General features: G+C 33.9%; 1 protein-coding gene across 8 annotated transcripts in view; it reads right to left on the reverse strand.

The window, feature by feature from the left end:
* Nucleotides 1-23,013, reverse strand: part of MAGI2 (membrane associated guanylate kinase, WW and PDZ domain containing 2) — an 895,053-nt gene that overhangs the window by 218,625 nt on the left and 653,415 nt on the right. For all 8 annotated transcript variants that reach the window (XM_052000674.1, XM_052000676.1, XM_052000675.1 and 5 more), the window contains one exon: nucleotides 18,208-18,397. In XM_052000674.1, the coding sequence (XP_051856634.1) occupies nucleotides 18,208-18,397 (190 nt within the window). The remainder of the gene's footprint in view (nucleotides 1-18,207; nucleotides 18,398-23,013) is intronic.

A 23,013-nucleotide genomic window follows, 5' to 3' on the forward strand; every position in this document is an offset into this window, starting at 1 on the left:
AATCTAATATAACTATCATTTTAAAGATGGGACCAAAGAACTCAGGTATCTTGCTAAAGATGACTAAACTACCAAAGGAACTTCTCCTTAGTGAAAAATGTACTTGTATGCGCTGCATACATTCTTAAGAAAACTTTCATACATTCTTAAGAAAAATATTTTTCTTCTCTGACCATTATATCTCAGTATTCACATCCACTTTGTGCTCAATATATCTAAAATTGAAGTTTTCTTCCTTATTGAGTTGTCTGTTCTATTGCTTTATTACTATTACTATTGATAGCTGTACCTTTTTTCTACAACATTACAATCTCTCTATTGCTTTCAAATCTCTGCTTTTCCATTATTGATGATATAGAGGAAAAGTGTGTAGGTAACCAGATTGACTTTATTTATTTTTTTTTAAGAAATGGTAAAAAGAAGCAACATTGGAAAGAAGGAAGGACAGAATCTATTAATCTACATCTACCCATGGCTTAGAAATCATCTAGAAGATAGATGATTGAGTTGAAATCAGTTTGAGGCAAATATATTAGGAAAAGTATCAGAAACTGTCTAAGCCAGGATGGTCTCTTTTCCTATCAAAGTATTAAAACAAACAAATAAACAAAAACATCACAGATTGAACATGAGAAATTAAAAAAAATTAACATACTTCAGTAAATAGCTATATCCAAATGGATTTTTCGAGCCAGTAGCTTTAATATTCAATTCTGTTTGTCTGTATTGTCTACCACATTTTTCAGAATTAAGATTTAGGATTTCTTATTAGTCATATCATTTAATAAGAAATGCTTGCCTCTCCAAGTATACAATGTTATATATACAATGAAAATTTTAAGATAGCATTCAAAAAAGGATTTCAAAAGATGATACTTATTTTAAAATTATCAAAAGCATAGGACCACTGTGTAAGACAAAAAGTCTTGTCAAATGATTCCCCCCAAATCATTACTGTTTAAAAATTTTCCACTGACATAGCCAGGGGGTCAGAGAGAAATTTAATAAGGGTGTTTTGGTAAACCCTTTTTAATGGGCCTTTGAGGAAATATTGACACAATCCCTACAGAAGTGGCAGTATTGCAAGAGTGGCAGATGGAAAATAAAATGGAACACAAAGATCCCCATGAATTAGGAGCTTCACTCCCTCAAGCTTGCTATTTTGACAGTGTTAAGGGATCACTGAATAAACTGACACAATTATAAAAAAAAGATTATTGGGTCAAAGAGCAAACCATCATAGAAAAAAAGCCTTCCACCTTAGCTTTTCAGTTACTTAAAAGTAGCCTAAAGCTAGTCTGTATAAATAGGGACTATATTATTCCTTCAAAGAAGGACCACAAGGCATGACTGAACAGTTCAACTCTGTTCAAAAATAAAAATGAAATACGAGTCTCTTGATGGTGATCATAAAGAATAACAATGTCTATATGTGTGCAGAATGTCCTTCTCCCACAGAGGAATATCTGCTCTGAACATGCAATTCCCACTTATCAAGGGCAAAACGATAATCAGTGTCAGATAATCCATCTCTTTTCTGCCATTTTCACCTAGTTAGCCTGCAAAATTGTTACTTTAAAAGCCTCATATTTTTAGCTTGACTACTTAGAATTGCAAGTTGAAAAAAAATTCATTCCTTCATTTTCTTTCCATTCCTTCCTTTCATTTCCTAAGAAACAAAAAGTTAGATTTGTTTTAGTAGAGGTGACCTGATCATTGTTCAAAAGCTTCTATTATTTGTAAAATCGACAATTCATATTAACATTATTAGGATTTAGAGTAGGATTTAGAAACACTCTCAAATTCAAAAGTAGTTTTTATCCTGAGTGCTGTAGCACAAATACTTTGAGTTTCCCTCTAACCTTGTACTATCAACAAAATGCTTTTGACAAGATCAATAACTCTTTCAATCATGGAATAACTTAAATCTCTGCTCCTCATATTATTCACATATAATAATATTTTCCCACTGTATAATTTCAGAAGCATTGATTTTATAACCATGAATATAATCATTAAAATACAACTGTAAGCAGAGCTAAATTATTAAAAGGTGTATGGAAAATATGATGTGTACTATAAGATATGTGACATCTTCTTTACTGCTTTTCCAGAACCATACTTAAAATAATGGTAGCTTCTTTTTTGCTTATTTTAAAAGAATATGCCTGCAATATAATCAAAATGTTATCAGAGTTCTTGACCAGCTCTATCTACTTACCTATAAAAACCCAGCAATTTAATTTTTAGGTTAAATGTATTCTAAACAATGAGAATATATGTGCGAAGCTTAAGTGCATTCACTATTCTCTTTTGGTAACAGATCATATTTTCAAAATGACTCATATGCAATATATTAAATTGCTTTAGTTGGAAAGCAATTTTCTCATAAATCAATTTTGGTTTACAGCTATGATTTCACTCTTCCATCAGGAAATTCTTTCTACTAATGCATATCAGCCACTATCACTGATAGTTTTACAAGTCAGCCTGAGGTTTTGGGAAGTTGAGTTACTTGCCTTGGGATATCCAGCATGGGCTGTTCTTTCAGAGGCAAGATATGACTTAGGTCAACCTTACTCTGAAGCCATTCAATTTCCATTCTTTAAATTATGCTGCCTGTCATTATCATAAATCAAAGTGGAATCTGCCTTTGAAATAGGGGATCAAATGAGATTTGGGGAAGGTCACTCTTGAATTCCCAGGAAGTAATAGGAGAACAGAGCTAGGCTGAAGAAGGAACCAGATAGTGCAGACTAAAACTAATGGCATCCTATTAGAAAATCTGGACTAATACTGAGCTGCAACATCGTGGAATTAAGGGAGCAGCTGTCTTGAGAATCAGATCAATCAAATACTCAATGAACATCCATTAAGCTCCTACTATGTGCCAGGCACAGGCAAAAGATGGTCCTGCCTTCAATGAGCTTTCATTGATATTAAATCTCTTCTACTTCCTAGAAAAAAGCAGCTTTTCTCCTGGCATGGGCATCTGGGAATGCAAGTTTTTGTTCTGTATTTGTGGGATTCAATTTTGATCTTATTTGTGTACTATGAAATCTCAATGACATGCTGAGCTCTGCATTTCTATGTCACTCAAAGCTTAGACAAAAGATGAGGCTAAGAGAGAGAATTTATTTATTTTACTTTTAGGAGGAAAAAAATTTCGATCAACTGGAACTTATTTAGGGTTTTAGAGCTAATAGAACAAAGCAGGAGAATATGATAGACCTAGCACTGAAATTTAGAATTTAGCGGTTCATAAATAAATGATGAACCAATGAGAATGTTAGTCTGTGATCCAGCAGGAAGGAATGGGTGAATGAGATCACTGATTTTTGTTAACCTTAAGGGCTACATTTAAAAGGAAGGCCTTTTTCTTTTGCTGGAAGAGAGAGCTAAAAGAAAATCACATTTATAGAGAAGAATAAGTTTCTATGACCTCAGAGCTCACTGGCAGATTTGTTTATCTTGCTTAGCATTGGTAAGCAATAATGCTTACCAGCCCCTGCTAACAACAAGATAATTTAAATCAGTCAGGGAAGCTAGCAACAGTGTTCTTGAGGGACAGGGAAAAGAGGAGGCAAATGTATAAGAGGAACATGAGGATTATTTCTTAGATCACTTGAAAAATGAGTCAGAAAAAAGCCCCTTTTATGTTACTTTACTAGGAATGACAATATGCAAGACAAAAGCCCTTAGCATTGATATGCACTAGTAATTAGCATTTTAAAGTCACTAAATGATTTTGGTTTTCCTTTCAACAACTCCATGAAAACTGTGATTATCAAAACTTAAGAGCATTCTAGTTCAGGTTAGTGTGCCATCCAATTTGGTATTCTATCATTAAGGATTACTCAGAATGACACCATCCCCCAAAAGATTAGAGAAGTATAAAGACATCAGTAGATGCTCAAGGCCTATCAATTTCTCATACATGAATGTATACAAAACCATCTTGAACCTACTTATAGTTTCAGCCTGTAAGACTTCTTGGGGATAACTTAACCAAACAATAAATGGAACCACAGATATTAAGGGGACATAATAGAAAGCCTCGTGACTTTATGTCCTCAATTTTAATCCCAGATACTGAAACAACAGTAAGGATTTTTGTTCATTTATTTTGTTTTGTTTTAGTGATATGCCTCTATTAGTCAAACTCTATTTATAGTTGACTCAAATATTCTGGTGAAGTTGGCAACATATTTGTTGTATTCCATCTTTTTTATATTACTTCACTATTAGTCAGAATGGGCTCATAGGATAACCTTGAAAGTTGCTCAATTACAAATGAAAATGTAGGAGAGACTTTGTTTTTTAAAGAATAAAAACCTAAATGCTATTTTCCATCTTAAAGACAGTCTTCTCCATTTGCTTAGTAATATTTTAGAATTGTTCTTATCACTGTGGAATTTGTTTCTGAAGGTTAATATTTCCTAATTGCTGGAAATGCCATACTGCAGACTTTTCTGAAGAAAATGCAGTGGCATTTCTGTTGTAAAGAGGCCGCACCATAAGGCACATTACACCGTACAGATGCCTGACACTTTTATGACCCTATATTTGACAGATGTCTTATTGCAGAGAGCCATGGGCATGCTGTACCTCATAAATTCTTTATTTTTAACAATCAGGGCTCAATGTGAAGAGAAAAAAGTTTGGGCAACTCTAGTCATCATTCAACCAGAATGATTTAACCAGAACCAGCCAAAAAGAGTAAGAAAATTTTCAGAAAAGACTTAAATTTTTTTTTTTTTTGCTTTCATTCTATTGTGCTGCTGTCCCCAGCTTCTGATTTCATAGGTACAATAGCAGACATGAACGAATAATGCTTTCATATGGTGGGCCAGAAATAATAATCTTAAACTGAATTTACTGAGTTTAGAGAGAAGTCTTTAGGAAAAAAAAGGAGAATTGTCCTGGAAAAAGGTTTAGTTGCTAAGGTCACTGCTTTGATATCTCTAGAGAGAGAAGTTTTTCACTCTGATAAAAAGAATGTGTTCAACTTTCCTATTAGAAGACTGTGTTCTTGCCTGACAATTTAGAAAAATGAGTGTTGATGGATAACCTTCCCTCTGAAGATTGTAAGTATAATCTTTCCTAGGAGTAGAAAGATAGATTAGACTAGCTCCCTTTCAAACCCATGATTATATAATGTGATACTTTACTTACTCTCAGTGATAAGACCAAAAAGTTCATATTGGTGTATTATAATGCATTACACTTTGTTGTTCTTTCTTCTGGACATTTTGTGCTTTAGATTTGCATATGCAACTAATAGAGGTGTCACATGGAGGTTTAGAATACTAACCAAGGCCCTCACTACCAAATTAGGGGTGGAGCTTAAATATTTCAGGCATATAATTATACCTGAGCCCCTCAGTGGTATAGCAGATAATTCTGGGCTTGGAGTCAAGAACTGGATTCAAATTTGGCTTCAGAAACTTAATAGCTGTGTGATTTTGAACCTGTTACTTAATCTCTGTTTGCCTCAGTTTTCCCATTTGTTTTCACAAAGAGAGATTAATAATAGCTCCTATCTTAGAAGGCTTTTATATGTATAGAATGAAATAACAAATATGTATATGTATATATATAATGTATGTGTATATATATATATATATATATATATATATATATATATATATGTATGTATGTATGGGTTTGGATGCCAGATGGTTCAGTGGATTGTACACCAGGCCTGGAGACAAGAAAACCTGAGTTCAAATGTGACTTAAGACATTGCTATATAATTTAACCTGTTTGCCTTACTCTACTAGAGAAGGAAATGTCAAACTACTCCAGTATTTTTGCCAAGAAAACCTCATATGGGGTCACAAAGAGTTGTGTACAACTGAAAGACTGAACAAATGTATGTATGTATGTGCATGTATGTGTATGTGTGTGTATACACACACACACACACACACACACACACACACACACACCTTGTAGTATTATATAAATATTAGATAGTATTATATGCTTTAGACAGTCACACTTCAGGAAAAGATTTCATTTTTCCAACTAAGTTCACTGTAAGAAGACATTTACCTGAAAATGTGACTATAAATATTACTATATTTATTATGTAATCATGTGGATGTAATAGTAATGTAACATGTATGTGATATATAAATTTACATGCATTTAGACCTATATAAAAAGAGCCAAATGTGTGTTTATATAAAATTATGTAGAATATTTCCACAACATATTATAAAGTTGTTACTTTCTTCTTAAGCCCATTAAAGTCTCTGTACCTCATCATGTTTAGGAATTGATTGTGGGACTGTGTGATTTACTGGATTATATCCAGTGGAGTAGTTACTCCATGGAGTAGTTTTATTAAATCTGTTTTTGGCTAGAGCAGTTTTTGAAAATGTCCACTAAGTTGTAGGGAAGTGCCCAAACTGGTGAAATCACAGCTCATGAGAAGCAATAAAGTAATAAAGACTATATTAAGCAATCTTCATAAAATGTATTATTGCTATATTTAAGTTGATAAATTCTGGATTATTTTTAGGTTGATGCTGCTTCACTAACTCACTGTCCTAAATACACCAGAAATCATATCCTTTTGGTCTGAGACCCACAATGCTCACTCCGGTTATTGTCTTGTCATGCTCTAGCATGTTGCTCTCCTAACTTCCTCCTACCTTTTGCTTTTGAGTACCATAAAAAGAATCAATATTACTATTGTTCCTGCAAAGGATTTGACAATTAATCACCTTACAACTCCATTCAGAAATTCTGTGAGCTCTGTGACCAAAACAACCTTTCCTGGTCACCTAATATGTATTATCTTTCCCTATTAGAATATAAGCTTCTTGAGGACAGGTTTTTATACTTTTATACAATGCCTAGCACGTAGTCAGCATTAATAAATACTTTGAATTTTCATTTCTTTCTTTCTCTAACAAGGTATCCCTTATCCATATGTTAATATTATATAGAACTTAATGACAAATGTAACCACCGATATCTCTGCTTAATGATTACAAGTATCAAGAGAGGCATAAATAGGAGATATGCTTAGCCAAGTGGTTACAATATCATGGAGAACATCTGAAAAAATTTCAAGTGGAAGAAGTATCCCTTATAGGTAGCGAATTTCTCCAAATGATTCTATTCAGAAATGATTTGAACTAATTATATTGATCTCAGAGACATAGTATCTTCTCTAAAATCAACATTCATTCTGAAGCTATCCTAACCAAGAGTAGATACTCTTTACAATTGAAACAAAAGTAGAAAAAGCACATTCACTCTAACATTTGGCTAATGCTCCTTTTAACAATTTGTGCTAACTTGGACTGTAGCTGAAATTTTAAAGTTGCAAATATATCAAATGTACAAAATTATTGATAAAACTTCAAGGTTTCAGGTAGAAGTTAATAAACTTGATGACAATACTGAAACATCTTATAATGTATAATTGTCAAATTTTAAAATTTTCTACAAATGACAATAATTCACACACACACATACACATATATATATACACACTAAAAATGAGTTAATATCATTTATAGAAAATTAGACAACTATAAATACATACATATATGTATGTATGTATAGTATGTAAAGATTAACAAAGCAATATCCTCACTATAGCAAGGGAAAGACAGATAGTGGAAATATGGAGATAATGATGTTTCTATATATATCATTACCTCCATTTTATATATGAGGAGGATTAAGTGACCTGTCCAAAGTTGCAAAATTTGTTGGAGAGGCACAATTCCCTCCCAATTCTTCTGACTCAAAGTTCATCATTCTATTCAGAACATCTCTATGTTACTATAATATATTATAGAATCACAGAATTTGCTTTAGAAGGCCCCTAAAGGGAACAGAGTTCAACTGAGGTGGGGCAAGTATTCTTTCAATGGTATACTTTACAAACGGTAATTCAAAATGTTCTTGGAGACCACCAGTGATGAGGTACCAATGTCTTTCCAAAGGTGCCGTTCAACTTTTGGGCAGTTCTAAAGGTTTAGATTCATTGGTTTATAATGAATCTAAAATTTTACTTGATACAACCACTCACTGGCTCTAATCCTTCCCTCTGGAAGCAACCTCCACCTTCCTCCCCAAGAAACTTAATCCTTTTGCTAAATGTCAGCTTTTCAAATACTTTAAAGATGATATTCACAACCCTACTAAGCTTTCTTTTCTTTAGGTGAAAATCCATATATGGTTAACTGAAGCACATTTTATTTGGCATGTAGTGTCCTACATACAATATATCACCTAAGAATCAACAGTATGCAAAAATGTGACCTAACTGACAGATTCCAGTGGGACTATTAACCCCTGCTTTCCTAGTCCTGGGCATTCTAATTCTACAAATGCAGCCAAAGATTCTGTTAGTTTTTTTTGTTTTTTTTTTGGCTGCCATGTCATATTCTTAACTCATAACAATCTCAAAAGATATTGAAAATGCACAGACTTTCTGCACATGAACCACTCTCACCCTTCATACCTAATTCTACACTTGTTTTTTTTAAAATAACATTTTCCCCAATTGCATACAAAACCAATTTTAAACATTTGACTTTTTAAAATCTGAGTTTCAAATTATTTCCCTCCCTCCCTGCTGTCTCCCTTCCCTGAAATGGTAAGCAACATGATATAGATTATACATGTGCAATCATGCAAAACATATTTACTATCTAATCCTACACTTGTGGCATTAATTTTTAAAAACTAAAATTATTTTTAAATGGTCTCTTCCATCTTTGAATCAATGACCTAGAATGTTGTGTACAATTCTCAGTACCCTGATGTAAGAAAGATGCTTATAACCTGTAGAGTATACAGAGGAGAGAAATCAAAATTTTAAAGGGTCTTGAGTCCACATCATATGAGAGTCAGGTGAAAGACCTGGGAATCTTAAATTGGAGAAGAGAAAATGAGAGTGATAGGAGGGTTAATTTGACTTTTGTCTTCAAGTATTTTAAGGATTTTCATCCCAAGTAAGGATTAGGCTTAGTTCTTTCCAATCCCAATAATGAGGACTGTCAAGGGAAGTAGGGTAGGAAAGGGCAAAGAAGCTGTTTAAGCTGAATTCCAGGAAAAAAAATGCTAACAATAAAGGCTTTCCAAAAGTGGAATAAGCTGTGTCAAGAAGAGGTAGCTTTCCTCTTCTTGGACATCTTCAAGCAGAAGCTGCATGACTACTTTGTGAGGCTGTTATAGTAGAGATTTCTTCTGTGAACAGGGTACTTTAGATTCCTTCAGAGGTCCCTTCCAATTGTCAAATTCTCTGGTTGTATGTTTGTGATCATTTATGACATAACTTTATTCTAATTAAATTTTACCTTGTTAGAGTTGGACAAGGTTTTTAATTTGTCAATATATTTTTGGATTATAACTGTTATCCCACATAATAGCTATCCTTTTTAACTTTGTGTCATCTGCAAATAGAATGAATACACCATCTGTGCCTTCATTCAAGTCACTGATAAAAAATGTTGGTGAGCATAGGGCAAGGACAATATTACCTAGTTAATAGATTATTTCATGTATGTATGTCTAGACAATATACTTCTTAATTTTTTTTTTTTTTGCAAAAGTACTTCTTTTATGCCTATGGTACTTTGTATACTGAATACATTGGACAAAAATCAATTATTTATAGCTTGATAGATTGATAGCTTAATTGAACATTTTTTTCTTAGTATCTATGAAAATTCTAATTGTCTGAGCCCACAGAACTATTCCAGTCCAATCTATTTTCATGTGGCTATCCTAGTGGAAGCAGAGAACCAAAAAAAGATTGTAATCAATTTTGTTTCTCTAATCATACTATCTTAGATAAAAAAGGTCTCTTATTCTCATGAACTCTAAGGAAAGAGAGTCAACATAGCGTAGTGGATCATGCACTGAACTTAGGGTAAAGAAGATTTGAGTTCAAATTATCAGGTTCATCAGTCTTTTTTTTTTTTTTTTTAATTTAATAATAACTTTGTATTGACAGAATCCATGCCAGGGTAATCCTCTTCAACACCATCCCTTGCACTCGCTTATGTTTCGATTTTTTTACCCTCCCTCCCTCCACCTCACCCCCCCCCCCCAAGATGGCAAGCAGTCCTATAAATGCTAAATATGCTGCAGTATATCCCAGACACAATACAGAGGTTCATCAGTCTTAACTTATTACCTCAATTGTCATTGTTGTTTCTGTAAAGGACTGACACTCTGAGCAGAGTGCACTTGGACAACCGAGCACTTAAAGCTAATTACTTATTAGACAATACTTTTTTTGCATATGCTTGGAAAATGACCCCCCTCCCCCCAACTATTCTGTGCTGGTTTATCTGTTGGTGTATGCAAAGAATTGTTGGAGGGATTAGAGGGTGGAGTAAGACAAGCCAGAGTTACATTTTGTGGGGAGAAAAAGAGAAAGAAGGCGTGGAGATTGCTGTGTCCATTCCCTTCAATTCTACCCTTAAGACCAAGAATAAAGATCTAAGACTTTTGCTTATCCTGACTCCGGCTGATTCTAGGGCATCCAGGATGCTAGCTTGGTCTTCACAGTTTTCATGTGTGTGTTAGTTATTTTTTAAAGTTTTATTGACATTTTTATTTTCTTTTACATTTCTAGCCTATCCTCATTGATACAATCTCTGTAAACAAAGTAAAACATCTAAGTCTTAATTTAATAAATTTAATTTACTATATATTATATTCATTTATTATGTGTGAAATATATTAATTCAATAAATTCTATTATGTTAAACTAATAATAGTGACATCATATGAAAGTGTGCAACATTTCACATCTGTTACACCCTTTCCAACCTCTTTTTAAAATGTTGACAGAAATCTATATTTTTTTTCCCTCACCCCATCTGTAAAATGAGATGGGTTTTGATGGGCTTGACAGCCTCTTCCAGCTTGTAATTTATGATTCTATGAGACACTTTTTGTTTCTTTCTTCCATGCACATAGATATGCCATTTTAAGTGGTCTCTAATTTCTTATGGCTGTCATAAATTGTTTACAATCACAGAATTTGTTTTCTTTTCATAAATACATGTTTGTTAAGATGTTCCTGGATATGCATATTATAAAGTTAGTGCAATCTAATTATGACTCAAATGAAGCATGTTAATAGTTACATCGTTTAATATATTTATATCATTTGCTGTGGTCTGTTACATAGCAGCCAAATATTAGTGGCAATTGTTATGGAACAGAGATTATAGTTCATGCAAAGAAAAGTACCATGAGTAGAGACATGTATTTTATTGAATTTCTATAACTTGATTTGGAATGTGAATTCCAAAAACAAAAATTCCCTCTAGATTTAGAAACAGTTCTAAGAAAGGTCACTAACATGAAGATTTTACTAGGAAAAGAAACACCCAGATGAAATCTCTGCTAGCAACTAAAGTTTGGGTTTGTTTAAATTTTTCCTATTAACTTCTTCAAGTATATACCTGTGCATATTAAACATATCAATTTATTATAATTGAAATAAAATTAAAAGGCAGCAGATTACAATGTTAAGTCTTGGATATTTCCTTTTTAGATGGGTACAAATCTCTGACATATTTACAAATAAATGTGATCATTGGGCATGTAAGAGATAAGGATGTGAAGAAAATTAGAATAAGGCTTATTCTATACCATCAGATTAGTGTCTTTTCTACTCTAAAGATAAGAGAACGAATCTTTTTTATATTTAGAAGCCGCAAATGAATGTGGGGAGAAGAACTTCTTTATTCAATCATGATACAAAAAATTAACAACCTCAGTGCATATTATGTGTATGGACTGCAAAAAAACACTAAAGAAACAAAGATAAAAATGACAAAGTCTTCTTCCTCAAAGAATTTTCACTCTACTGGGAAATTGGGGAAAAGAGATAGGACAAGTACAAAGATAATTATCATAGTACAAGGCAGGCTTACTAAAGTTCAAAGCACCTTAAAAATTAATAATTATTTTATATGTGTGGTAGGTAGAGAAGGGAGCTAAGGAGAGATCCAGAAAGATGCTCCAGGAAAATTTGAGGAAAAAGAAATGATTTCAACTGGGATTGTCAAAGAACCCTTTGAAGAGGAAGTAGTACATGAACCTCATGATCCCTGAAATGATTCTGAAACAAGGGGATGAAGAAGGGATGGTAACCCAGACATAGGGGATAACCAATATGAATGGAGGCAGGATATAGAAAATCAAGTTCATAGAACACCTGAGAGTCCAGTTTGGTTAAAGCATATAGTACATGAAGTAAGACTAAGAACGTAGGCTGGAAGTAGATTGTGTTTGAGACATGTGTCCACATAGGAGGTGAATTAATCAAATATTTTGAGAGGTTGAGCCATGAGGCACAGTTTTGGCAGTGATTTTTTTTTCTATTCTTGATGGCAGAGATTGTCTTTATTATATGTGCTTTTTGTACAGTGATCACAGAAACCCTAAAGTGACCACAGATCTATAAAAAATGTAGATCTAAAAATGATAGAGCTTAAACAAGGAAGAGAACAATAATATAAAATAGGCAACATAATGGAAAAATCCCTTGTAGAATAAGAGGAAAAGTTAGCATGCTATAGAGAAGAGTGTGAATGTAATGGACATCAAACTTATTATGAGTTAGTAGTTTGCTATAGAAGCCAAAAAAGCAAATGAGGTCTTGGGCAGCATTAAGAGAATTATGGCTTCCTTTAATAAGGATAATGTTTTATGCTGTTGATCAAATTTCATCTGGAGTATCATGTTATAGAGCTTCCAGAGAAGGGCACCCAGAATGGTGATGAGCCTTATGTCTGTGACATGCAAGGACTAACTGAAAAAGAAAATGGGACTGTGCAGTGAGGAGACTTGGGGATGAGAGAAGACATGATAAATGTCTTAAAAGGACTGTCAAATGGAGGAAGGTCTAGATTTACTTTATTTGGATCCAGAAGGTGGAACAAAGAGCAAGTTTGGTGTCAAGAAAAATCTTTGCAATAATTAGAGCTGTTTAAAAATTAGATATGCTGCCTTAAGAAATATGTTCTTCTTCCTTGAATACATGAGAGAAAATAAGAAATAATAGAAGAAAGTAAAAAAAGGAAGGACAGAAGAAAGAAAGGGAGGGAAAAAAAGAAAGAAAAATTTAGGTATGATAACTAAATCATTTTCTGCCCTTAAGGAATTATATGTTAACAGAAAATGTCATAAAGGCATAGGTGTGCTGGTAAAGTCTAACAACTGGCTCTCTGAAAAAAAAATGTATGCAGGGACCTAATTTTAAAATTGATCCATATTAACATTTTCTCCACCATATTCTTAAGTCTAGATAATATGACAAAGCAAAAAATCAATACTGATTTCTAATGTTTGCTGATTCCTTAGATGTAATTGCTCACACTGAAAATCTAAAAAGTTGGCTTTGAGAGCCATATATGGGCTAATTCCAAAACATTATTACATATAGGGGAGTTAGAATTAGAAAGGTAGAGTCCACAGAGTCCACATGTCCACAGAGACATGTTTTGGAGATGACTGGGGGTAGTCTGATTTTGAAGATGAAAGTTCTTCTTTGGGGGACTTAGCATATTAGGAGTAGTAGAGGGTAGGAAAAAGAGAGAGTTCCAGTGGCCAAAATGCAAATTGAATGAAAACAGTGGTTTGAAGAGAGCCAGGAAGTGGCTATTGTAGCCTGATTCTAGGCACCTATCAGAATCTAAGACTATTCAGAGTTTCAGTAAAATATAGAGGAGTGTAAGAACATATGGGTCCGATTTGCGGAGTGTAGAGAAAAGGCTGAATAGTCTGGTCTGAATTTGGATGGGAAAAGAGCGTCTTCAAACTGAGACTCTGTGGTCACTTGTCACATATGCTAGAGTGGGGCTTCTTCTGGTATCTTAGTTGGATGGCTACCAAGGTACCTTCCAACTTTCAAATACTATCATTCTGTGACTGCTGGATTTGGCGTCAAGAGGAAAGTTCCAACCTTCCTTAGATACTAGCTAGTTATATCAAATTGGGCAAACATTTAATTTTTCCAGGTTTTAATGTCCTCGTCTATAAAATGGGGATATCAAATTTCGTTACCTCTAAGTTTTCTTCTGGTTTTAAATCTATGATCTTATAATCATATAGTAATGGATGCAAAGATGGGGCAGAAATGCCAGAGAGAGATTGTGAAAGCTCAGATACAATCAGTTTAGGCTGCTTTTTATTAGTGGGTAAAGAAAATGAATAATAACTCAGATATATAGAGAACTGAGATCACAAAGAGAAAAGAAAGTTTCTATTCTTAAGGAACTCGCAATTTCATGGGAAGGATAACATACAAATCATTCTGTATAAGCAGGATTTATACACAATAATTAGAGATGATCATTTAGAAGATGCTAGTATTAAAGAGATCAAGAAAGACTTTTTGTAAAAAGTAGAATTTTAGCTTGGAATTGAAAGAAGCCTTGGAGATCTAGTTGAGGAGGGAGAGAATTTCATAGATGGGGGAAAAGTCAGAAAAAATGCCACTGGAGTATAATGAATGTGGGTGGGGTTTGAAATGGTAAGACATGTACTCTAGGAAGATCCATTTGACAGCTGAGTGGAAGATAGGGAGAGATTTGTAGTAGGGAAATAAAGCCATAGTCTATTTCAGGAGATCACTCATAAGGTGATGAGAGCTTTTACCAAGGTAGTGATCATGTCAAAAAAGGGAAGGAGGAGACGAATGGAGTCTTGATGAGCAATCTTATAAAGATTAAATTGACAAAACTCAGCAACAGATTGAACATTGGAGTGTGTAAAAGAGAATGAAGAGTAAAATAAAGACACCTATATTTTTAGCCTGGGAAGATGATGATGCCCTCAGTAGTAAGAGAAAAGTTAAGAGGATAGGTAGATTTTGGGTGAAAAGATAAGGAGTTCAGTTTGGGAAATGTTGAATTTAAGATATCTAGGTCAAGATATTCAATAGACAGCTGAAGATTAACTATGAGATAAGAAGAGTCACAGGATTTTAGATTTAAAGTTAGAAGGGATCCTAGGTGCCTTAAAAATGATTTACTACATTCCTCATTTTATAAATATGGAAGCTGAGTATAACCTAAAGATATCAGATGATTTACCCCAAACCACATAGGTAATGAAAAAAATCAGGATTTAAATATGAATTCTCTGACTAAACATAGAATTCTTTGTATCACATCATGAAACTCTGAACTAAATGGTTTTTGATATTTCCTTCAAAGTGTTAAAAATATTTTCCAACTTAAGAAATATCACCATAAGATTTCATTGACCTATTCACTTTTATCTTCGAAGGCAGTGACCTTGTCTGTCATGAATCTCATTTGCATTAGTTTTATCTTCCTCAACTAAGTGGAAATCTTTCTGGGAGTAATACATTTATATTTTCAATAGGGAAGAATATAATCTTGGTCACAGTGCAAACATTCAAAAAATTCTAATTGCTTGATTTAGAAGCTGGTAAGTGATTGGTGTTCATTCTTCCTTTTTGAAGAGGACCAATGATCAAGATAACAATGGCCTACCTTATCCATGAATTGGATTTAAATAAGGCAGAGCTGCACAAAAATATCAGCCTTATTCTCTCTTTCAGAACTATTGAAATCCAGTGGCAAGACAAACATCAAGATGATGGGTGATGGCCTAAAATGCAGCAGATGACCAGCATCTCTCTGTTCTGCAATGAGCCCTAAGCACACTCCCCAGGGTCTGCTTCAGCTACCTTCCTGGTCATTGGAAAAAACTGGTCTCCTTTGTCCATTCCAAGTCTTTATGTGCTTGGGGTATACATCCCACTAATTCATCAAAAGATTTGAAGCTGATTATTTACCTTCAGCCTACTTGCTAATTTGGTTAAATTGGGGTGTGGCCACTGTACATTATAGCTTCTCAAAGCCACAGATGAGTTGAGTGACAGGTGGAATAATGAATATATAATGTTGAACCTAGAGTCAGGAAGACCTGAGTTCAAGCTGTGTGACAATGGACAAATTATTCAACTTCTGAATCAGTTTTCTCATCTGTAAAATAGATAAAAATTATAACAACAACCCTGTGAGGACTAAATGAAATACCTATAAAGCACTATGCTAATCTTAAATTGCTACCTGAGTGTGTTATTTGCATATATAAGGCACTAAGGATTATATAAAGAAAATGGAACTTTGAACTGAAGGTGCTTATCAATTTTACCTTTTGTTTGTACTAATATTCAAATTTTTACATTTTATTTTCTTTACTGAAACTAGAAAAACTCATCTCTGATAAGAGCTCCCATGTATACCAAATTTTACATAGCATTTTCCTTACAATAGCCTTATGAGCTAGGAAGGACAATGATTCCTATTTTATAGTGGAAGACACTGAAGTTCAAGAATTGAATAAAATTCCTTATCATCAGGAAGCTAACAGCTGTTGGACTCAAATATCCATGGATGTGGAATCAAAGGACTTAGGTGCTAAATCTCTTACCATCATTTAGAGTAATATGAGAGACTTTGCCAATTGCTTTAGTTCTTTTGGCCTTATCAACTATATTATAGGGTTAAATGAAATGACTTCTAAGGTCCCTTTTAACTCCATATTTATCATCCTACATGGTATTAGTCTTCTAACTTCAAGTCCAGATGTTGACTAGCATGACAAATATCTACCCAGAAACCATTTTGAAGGGAAAAGATGAGATCCAGCAACCAAACATGATATTATCTAATACTTCTATATTGATATAGTAAGCAATTATTTAATAATAGACTTAAGTATTTAATCAAGCACTGATTTTGTGTGTGTATTGAGGATGGGGGGAAGGGGAAACATTGTATTGGTTTTTTCCTTTACCATGATGGGTATTTTGCTCATAAGATCATTACTCAACTTACAACATGAGAAAGCTACCTAAGGTCCAAACACACAGTTTAAGCCTTGTGACTTCTTTTTCTACTAATGATAAACACTTTAGTGAACTTTCTAGAGCACCAAAACACAGACCTCCATTCACATGTCAACTGGAATACTAAGAACAATAAAAAAAGTTTTCATTAGAGTAAATCTCTTGATCACTAATTTTGGTCAATGGGCTTTTAGAGCTATACAAAATGGCCTGTGACTCATGTAGTACATTGTCTCACTTTACAAATAAGGAAACTGAGGCCAGATGAGAGTAATTTGTTTAAAGTAAAATGTCTAATTAGTAGTGGGTTTGAACTAAATCTCAGCCCCTTTGATGCCTACTTTGGTGCTTTTTTAACATAAATTTTAAATAAATATTTTATTGATGTTGTTTTATATTACTGTCACTTCTCAATGATTTTCTTCCCATTCTTCTCTCCTTTTCCTCAACACCAAAATCCAGAACTCTTTCCACAACATCATATTACCATATATTTCTTGTTTTCGTTCCATCAACAATCCACATATTTATACTACTCATCTTTTTTGTTTCTTGTTCAAACTCTTGGGTAAGTTAATCTAGGTGATGGTTTGGACATTGACATGAACTATGTGCTCTAATAATAATTTTTGTTTTTTATTTTTATATTGCACTGAACCCTTTGGCAAGACTTTTAAATAGTAAGGTAAATATTCAGAGAATATTATTTGCAGAATAAGCTTTCAAAATTGCCCAATTAATTTCACTGCCACAAATGAAACTTTTTAAAAAAGGGAGATCTTGATAGAATATTCCTTTTTTTTTTTTTTTTTTTTGTGATGTGGGGTGGGTTTTTTAAATTTAAAAAAAATTTAGCTAGGTTCAAGCCAGGCAAAACATTACCGATATCTCACTCAATGCTTTCATCTTGCTACACAATGGAGAATTGGAAAAAAATTTGCTTTAGACTACAAAATTTAAATAGAGACAGTCAAAAATAACATTTTATCATCTTGCTAGAGTTGCCTAAAATAAAACAAATAAATAAAACAACTTTCTACTTGATAACTTGCTGATTTTGCTTGGGGGCTTAGGAAATAGTAATAGGAAACAGGGTTTCTAAAATGAAAGATACCAAACTTAAGATAGTCTGCTAATAGGGGATGAGTATGTCAGGACAGAGTGTAAAATCCCTTTTAGAACAGAACAGACCAGTTGGCTTCCTATTTGAATTACTTTTAAAACAGAGCAGAAAATAATACTGAATTAACTCAGCCTTGAAACATTTGGGAACAAACACTAATCACAATTAACTGTACCCTTGGTCATTTGGGGCTTTCACTTACGCCTACTTTCATAAATTGCTCTGGATTTCTCGTATAGCTCATATGGGTCAGGCTTCCTCGGATCAAAGGCCTCTGTTGAGTCAGGAAATGAACTCCTGTGAAGGGAGGTTGGAAAGGGGAGATTCTGTGGTATAGCTGGAGCAGATAAACTTGTTTGAGGGCTGCCTTGATTCTCCCATCGTTCCATTATCTGAAAAGACAATAGTAAAATTAGGTGGATTTGAAACTTTTTTCCCTTAGGCATATAAAATCTGGATTAGGTAACACAGCAAAACCTGATTGTTTTCAAAATTATAATATATCATGGTTTAGATTTTTGATTTAAAAAGTCCAGGATTTACATATATGCATATATAGATACATAAATATATGTAAATATACATAAATATATACACATACGTATGTATACATATGCATGTGTGTATATGTGTATTGCACCCCTGTGTATCCACTCCCCCACACATATATGAACATATCATCATCCTAGTAAACCTTACGTTTTATCAATAATCAAACCCTTCCCAAATCAAGACACTTAGGCAATATATAACATATAAGACCTGGGACTTGTCTGAGGATTTTTGTTAAATCGAGTCCATTATGGTAGGTTCCATTATTATTCCATGTGAGAAATTTTTCCTGCTACCGTCACCTTATCAGCAATGAATTAGTTTGCTAGCCATGTACAAGCTGTTATCCTGATGTTACAGATAAACCATATATGGGACCATTTAAATATGATCACCTTGTTGGCTCTGATTTATCTCTATGACATGAGAAGAATAAGACTAACTCTTCCTGATTGCTAGCTAATCCTGTTCTGCTATGAAAACATGCTGATCCCATTGTGAGAACCATTCCCCAGGTATCTATAGTTACCACATATTTAACCACAAAATAAAGTAGAAATTTGATAAAGTAGAATTCCTTAGTAAAATCATAGAATTAATTGGAAGGACCTTACATATCCTATGTACAAATTTCCTCATTCTACTGATAAGGAAATTGAGTCTTACAACAAGTCTAGCTTTCTCTAGGTTTTACAGTAGTCTAATGACAAAGGTAGAATTATAGCTACAATATAGTTGCTTAAATATATAGTAATTTGGGGAACAGACTGATGAGCTTCTGGCTTGGTATTAAACTTATTTTCTGTTCACTGTGAAGTATACTCAATACAGAAAAAAATGTCTGTAGAGTGGTCTTAGAATACGTATTTTAAAAGTATTACACTGTGCTTCATTATTCAGTCAAAAATTCTTATACTATTAGAAAAATGCTATTTAAAAACTAATTATTTACATAGAAAAATATTGTATTTTTGGGTTAATTTGAATTTCCCATTATTGTCATGCTAACTGCATGTAACAAACAAGATAGTTTTTTCATCAATTTCCATTTTTGCTTTCAAGTTTAATGTTTTAATGTTAACTTTAATGTTGAGCTTTTAAAATCATAAGATCTTAGATTTAGAGCTGAGAGACATCTTAATCTTCTTTTTGTCTTTTTAGTTCTTTTCTTTTTCTTCTCTCTTCCTCCCCCTCATATTATGGAATTTTGTGACAATCTGGCTAAGGGCTATGGACTATTTTTCAGAGAAAGACATTCAGACACAAGCAGAGAGAGAGAGAGGCAGAGAAACAGACAAATGAAGCATTTATAAAGTGCTTGCTCTGTTTGTTAGGCACTGTGCAAAGAATAATATTCTCAAAAGATTGTTTGGTTGCTTACATTTATAATTGAAGGAAATACTAAATTTTGGTGAGAGATTAGTGAAAACAAAGATGCTATTTCCTTTCCTGCCACATAACAAATCAAAACTCCTTTAAAATCTATACCTAGTTAAGTACTCTTGGTCTAGGTCAAGCCCCTCATTTTAAGAAACTGCAGGATAATAAAGTTAGGTCACATAAGTATTGATGAGTAACCTGGGCTCCAAATCCAGAGCTCTTTCTTTGTATGATTTCTGCTTTCCTAAGTACTTAACACATAAAGTGTTCCAGTCTGACAAGTTTTATAAACATAGTATATAAACTTGAACTATAGTGTCTCAGTGGCCACAGGTTCTATTTGCTGTAACAGGGCTTGTACTCATATCTTGTTTCCCCCATCTTTGCAAGGCAGGTGATCTGTCACCTCTAAACATCTTGCTGGGGTGCATATCAGCTCATATACAGTGCAGTGGAGCAAGCATGTCTCAGGTGAGGTATTAGGAGATCTAAAAAGCAATTTCAAAGCCATAGAGCCAATCACGCTATCAGCATTGTTTGGAAGAGTCAGCTCATTTCGATAGCCCAGTGACAAACTCTAGGCATTCAGAAGCACAGAGAATGGGAAATCTCTCTCCAATCCTGTGTGGTTTTAGGAAAGCTTTTTTTTAGGACAACTTTTTTGTTATGACATCCGTCAGTACTTCAAGATATTTAATCAGGTGATTTAAAAAGCTCTAAACCATGATACTTAATGAAGTGAAAATGAAAACATATATAGAATAAAAACAGTATTGACTTTTCAGGCTGACTGTTCCAGAAATGGTAAAGCCTTTCTTGCCATTGGTACCTGCCAGCATCTGCAGAACTCTGTCTCTCCAGGATTAAAACACTAATAAATAAACACTAATAAAAATAGAAACAGCCCATGTCTGCACCCATTCAGGAGGAGAGATAAAACAGGGGCATAAGGCAAGTACTCTTGGGGCTGTAAGTCTCAAACTTACTTTCTAGGATAATTACTGCTGAACCATGTAATCTTTTTGCCTTGCTTAAATTCTGAATGTTAACATGCTCTCAATATCCACTGTACCTGCCTACTTCTGGGTTCTTTCTTTGTCTTCAGGTTCTATTCACTATTTTGAACAATGTGAAGTCTCCATATGCTTTGCTATTCTATTGGAACTTTTTACCTTTTGGCTCTGTATTGCTTAGGTCATTAACAAGAATCTATTAAATGCTCTTAGCTAGGTTTTGTGCTAGGCATCAAAGAAAAAAAATAAAGAAATAATACCTACTCACAAGGGCCTTACATTTTAAGAGACAGAGGCAGGGAGCTGCAGCTCAGTGTTCTTTTTTCTCTTCTTTTACCTGACTTTGAAGTTGAGTGTTACTTTCTGAACATTTGCCTCCATTGCATTTTCTTGTTTCTTCCTATTTCCAATGAATTTTTGAATGTTTTTACCTGGACTCAGTTCCTTCACTTAGTAACTGTGATTTAGGGGAAATTGCTTAATCTGATTTTCATTTTCCTCATTTGTAAAATGAGGAGGTTGGAAAATATAGTTTTTGAGATCTTTGCTAATTCTAAATCTGTTACCTCATGAGCCATGGTACATACCTGACCTCATTTCCTAGATATCAGCTTCTAATTTCCTGACTAGATTCATAGGACTGTCTTTATTCCTTCCTATACTACCAATCAATCCAATCTGTTTCCTGACTTGGTCTAGGGGATCTTCCATATCCCTCTTGCATAGCTAGAATCTCTGTCATGGCTTCTTCAAGCTTGCCTTGGGCTCTCGGTGTCTATAACCCTGTATGGCAGGTCAAAATGTTCCCCAAGATAGAAGGCTCAGTAGGGAAATGAAAATTTGGAAATCTCAGAACAGACTTCTTGCATCTTGTCTCTCAAACAGAACTACCAATGATTTCAGTGGGGACTTGGTGGAAGCATAGAAACCTTTGGATTAGAGAAAATCTAGGGAGATTCATGAATCTGGTACAAAAATGACAAATTCTCTTTGCAAAGCTGAGGTCCTGGAAGTTCAAAACTTGGCTGTTGTTGCTTAGCTTTTGTGGGTCAGCATGGGTTCAAGATTAATTGTAAATTAGGTTCTGAGAAACCTTTTTTGGAATTATTGACTATGGATGTAATTACTATAATGACAGCAAATGCTGTAATTACATCAAATGGCATAATTTGTATAAATGTGGTACATATAAGGAAATCACTACACTGTATAATTGTAGCAATGTGATGGTGCTGTAAAGTTTCTAGTTAAATTCAATAAGAGGGTATACAATGCCAGAGCACACTGTTTTGAGATTGGGGCAGAAAGAATTAGGACTGGGAACTTTGGTTCCCATAAAGAACACACAAAAACAAAATAATGATAAGAGATAATATAGTATTTCATGATTCATAAAACATTTCACACATATTATTTCATTTGTTCCTTGTACAAGCCTTGTGTAGCAAATAAGGCAATCATTAGTTGCCATAAGTCTTTCACTTGTGTGATTTTCACAAAAATTTAAAGCAGGATGGACTCTCTCAAGACACCATAAATTTAGTCCTCACAACAAAATTCATGACTAAACAGCAGCATGATTGTGCATTTTTTTCCTCTTTTAGCAATTAGGGTTCCTCTATAACTACTAATTTAACTTTGTCAAAGAGATAGCCAAAATCTATCAACCTCCAAATACATATACCAGCCTGTTCTCTAAATACATTTACCAACCTGTTCTCTCTTATCAATATTTTAGGTCATCTCATGAAAGAAAATTTGGGTTCTCAATTGATCTGGCAGCCACATGGAGACAGATCAAATGATGGTTCAGCAGACTGGCAGTTAGCCTCTTGGCTTTCAGTTTCTTCACAGAAATGAATGAAACTGAGTCTCAGAGAAGTAAAATGAATGTTTAAAAAAGTGAACATTCTTTAGCAGAAGATATTCAGTCACTTCATTAAAGATTTTTATTTGCACAGAGCTAAACTCTTTTCAGGTAGACTTATATGAACTTCTTTGATACTCTCTGAACTTGTGGGTCCATCTTAGATGGGAAAGTTTTAATAAAGCATGCATTAGCA

Source organism: Antechinus flavipes, chromosome 5 (genome assembly GCF_016432865.1).
Source record: "Antechinus flavipes isolate AdamAnt ecotype Samford, QLD, Australia chromosome 5, AdamAnt_v2, whole genome shotgun sequence".
NCBI classification, from domain to species: Eukaryota; Metazoa; Chordata; class Mammalia; order Dasyuromorphia; family Dasyuridae; genus Antechinus; species Antechinus flavipes.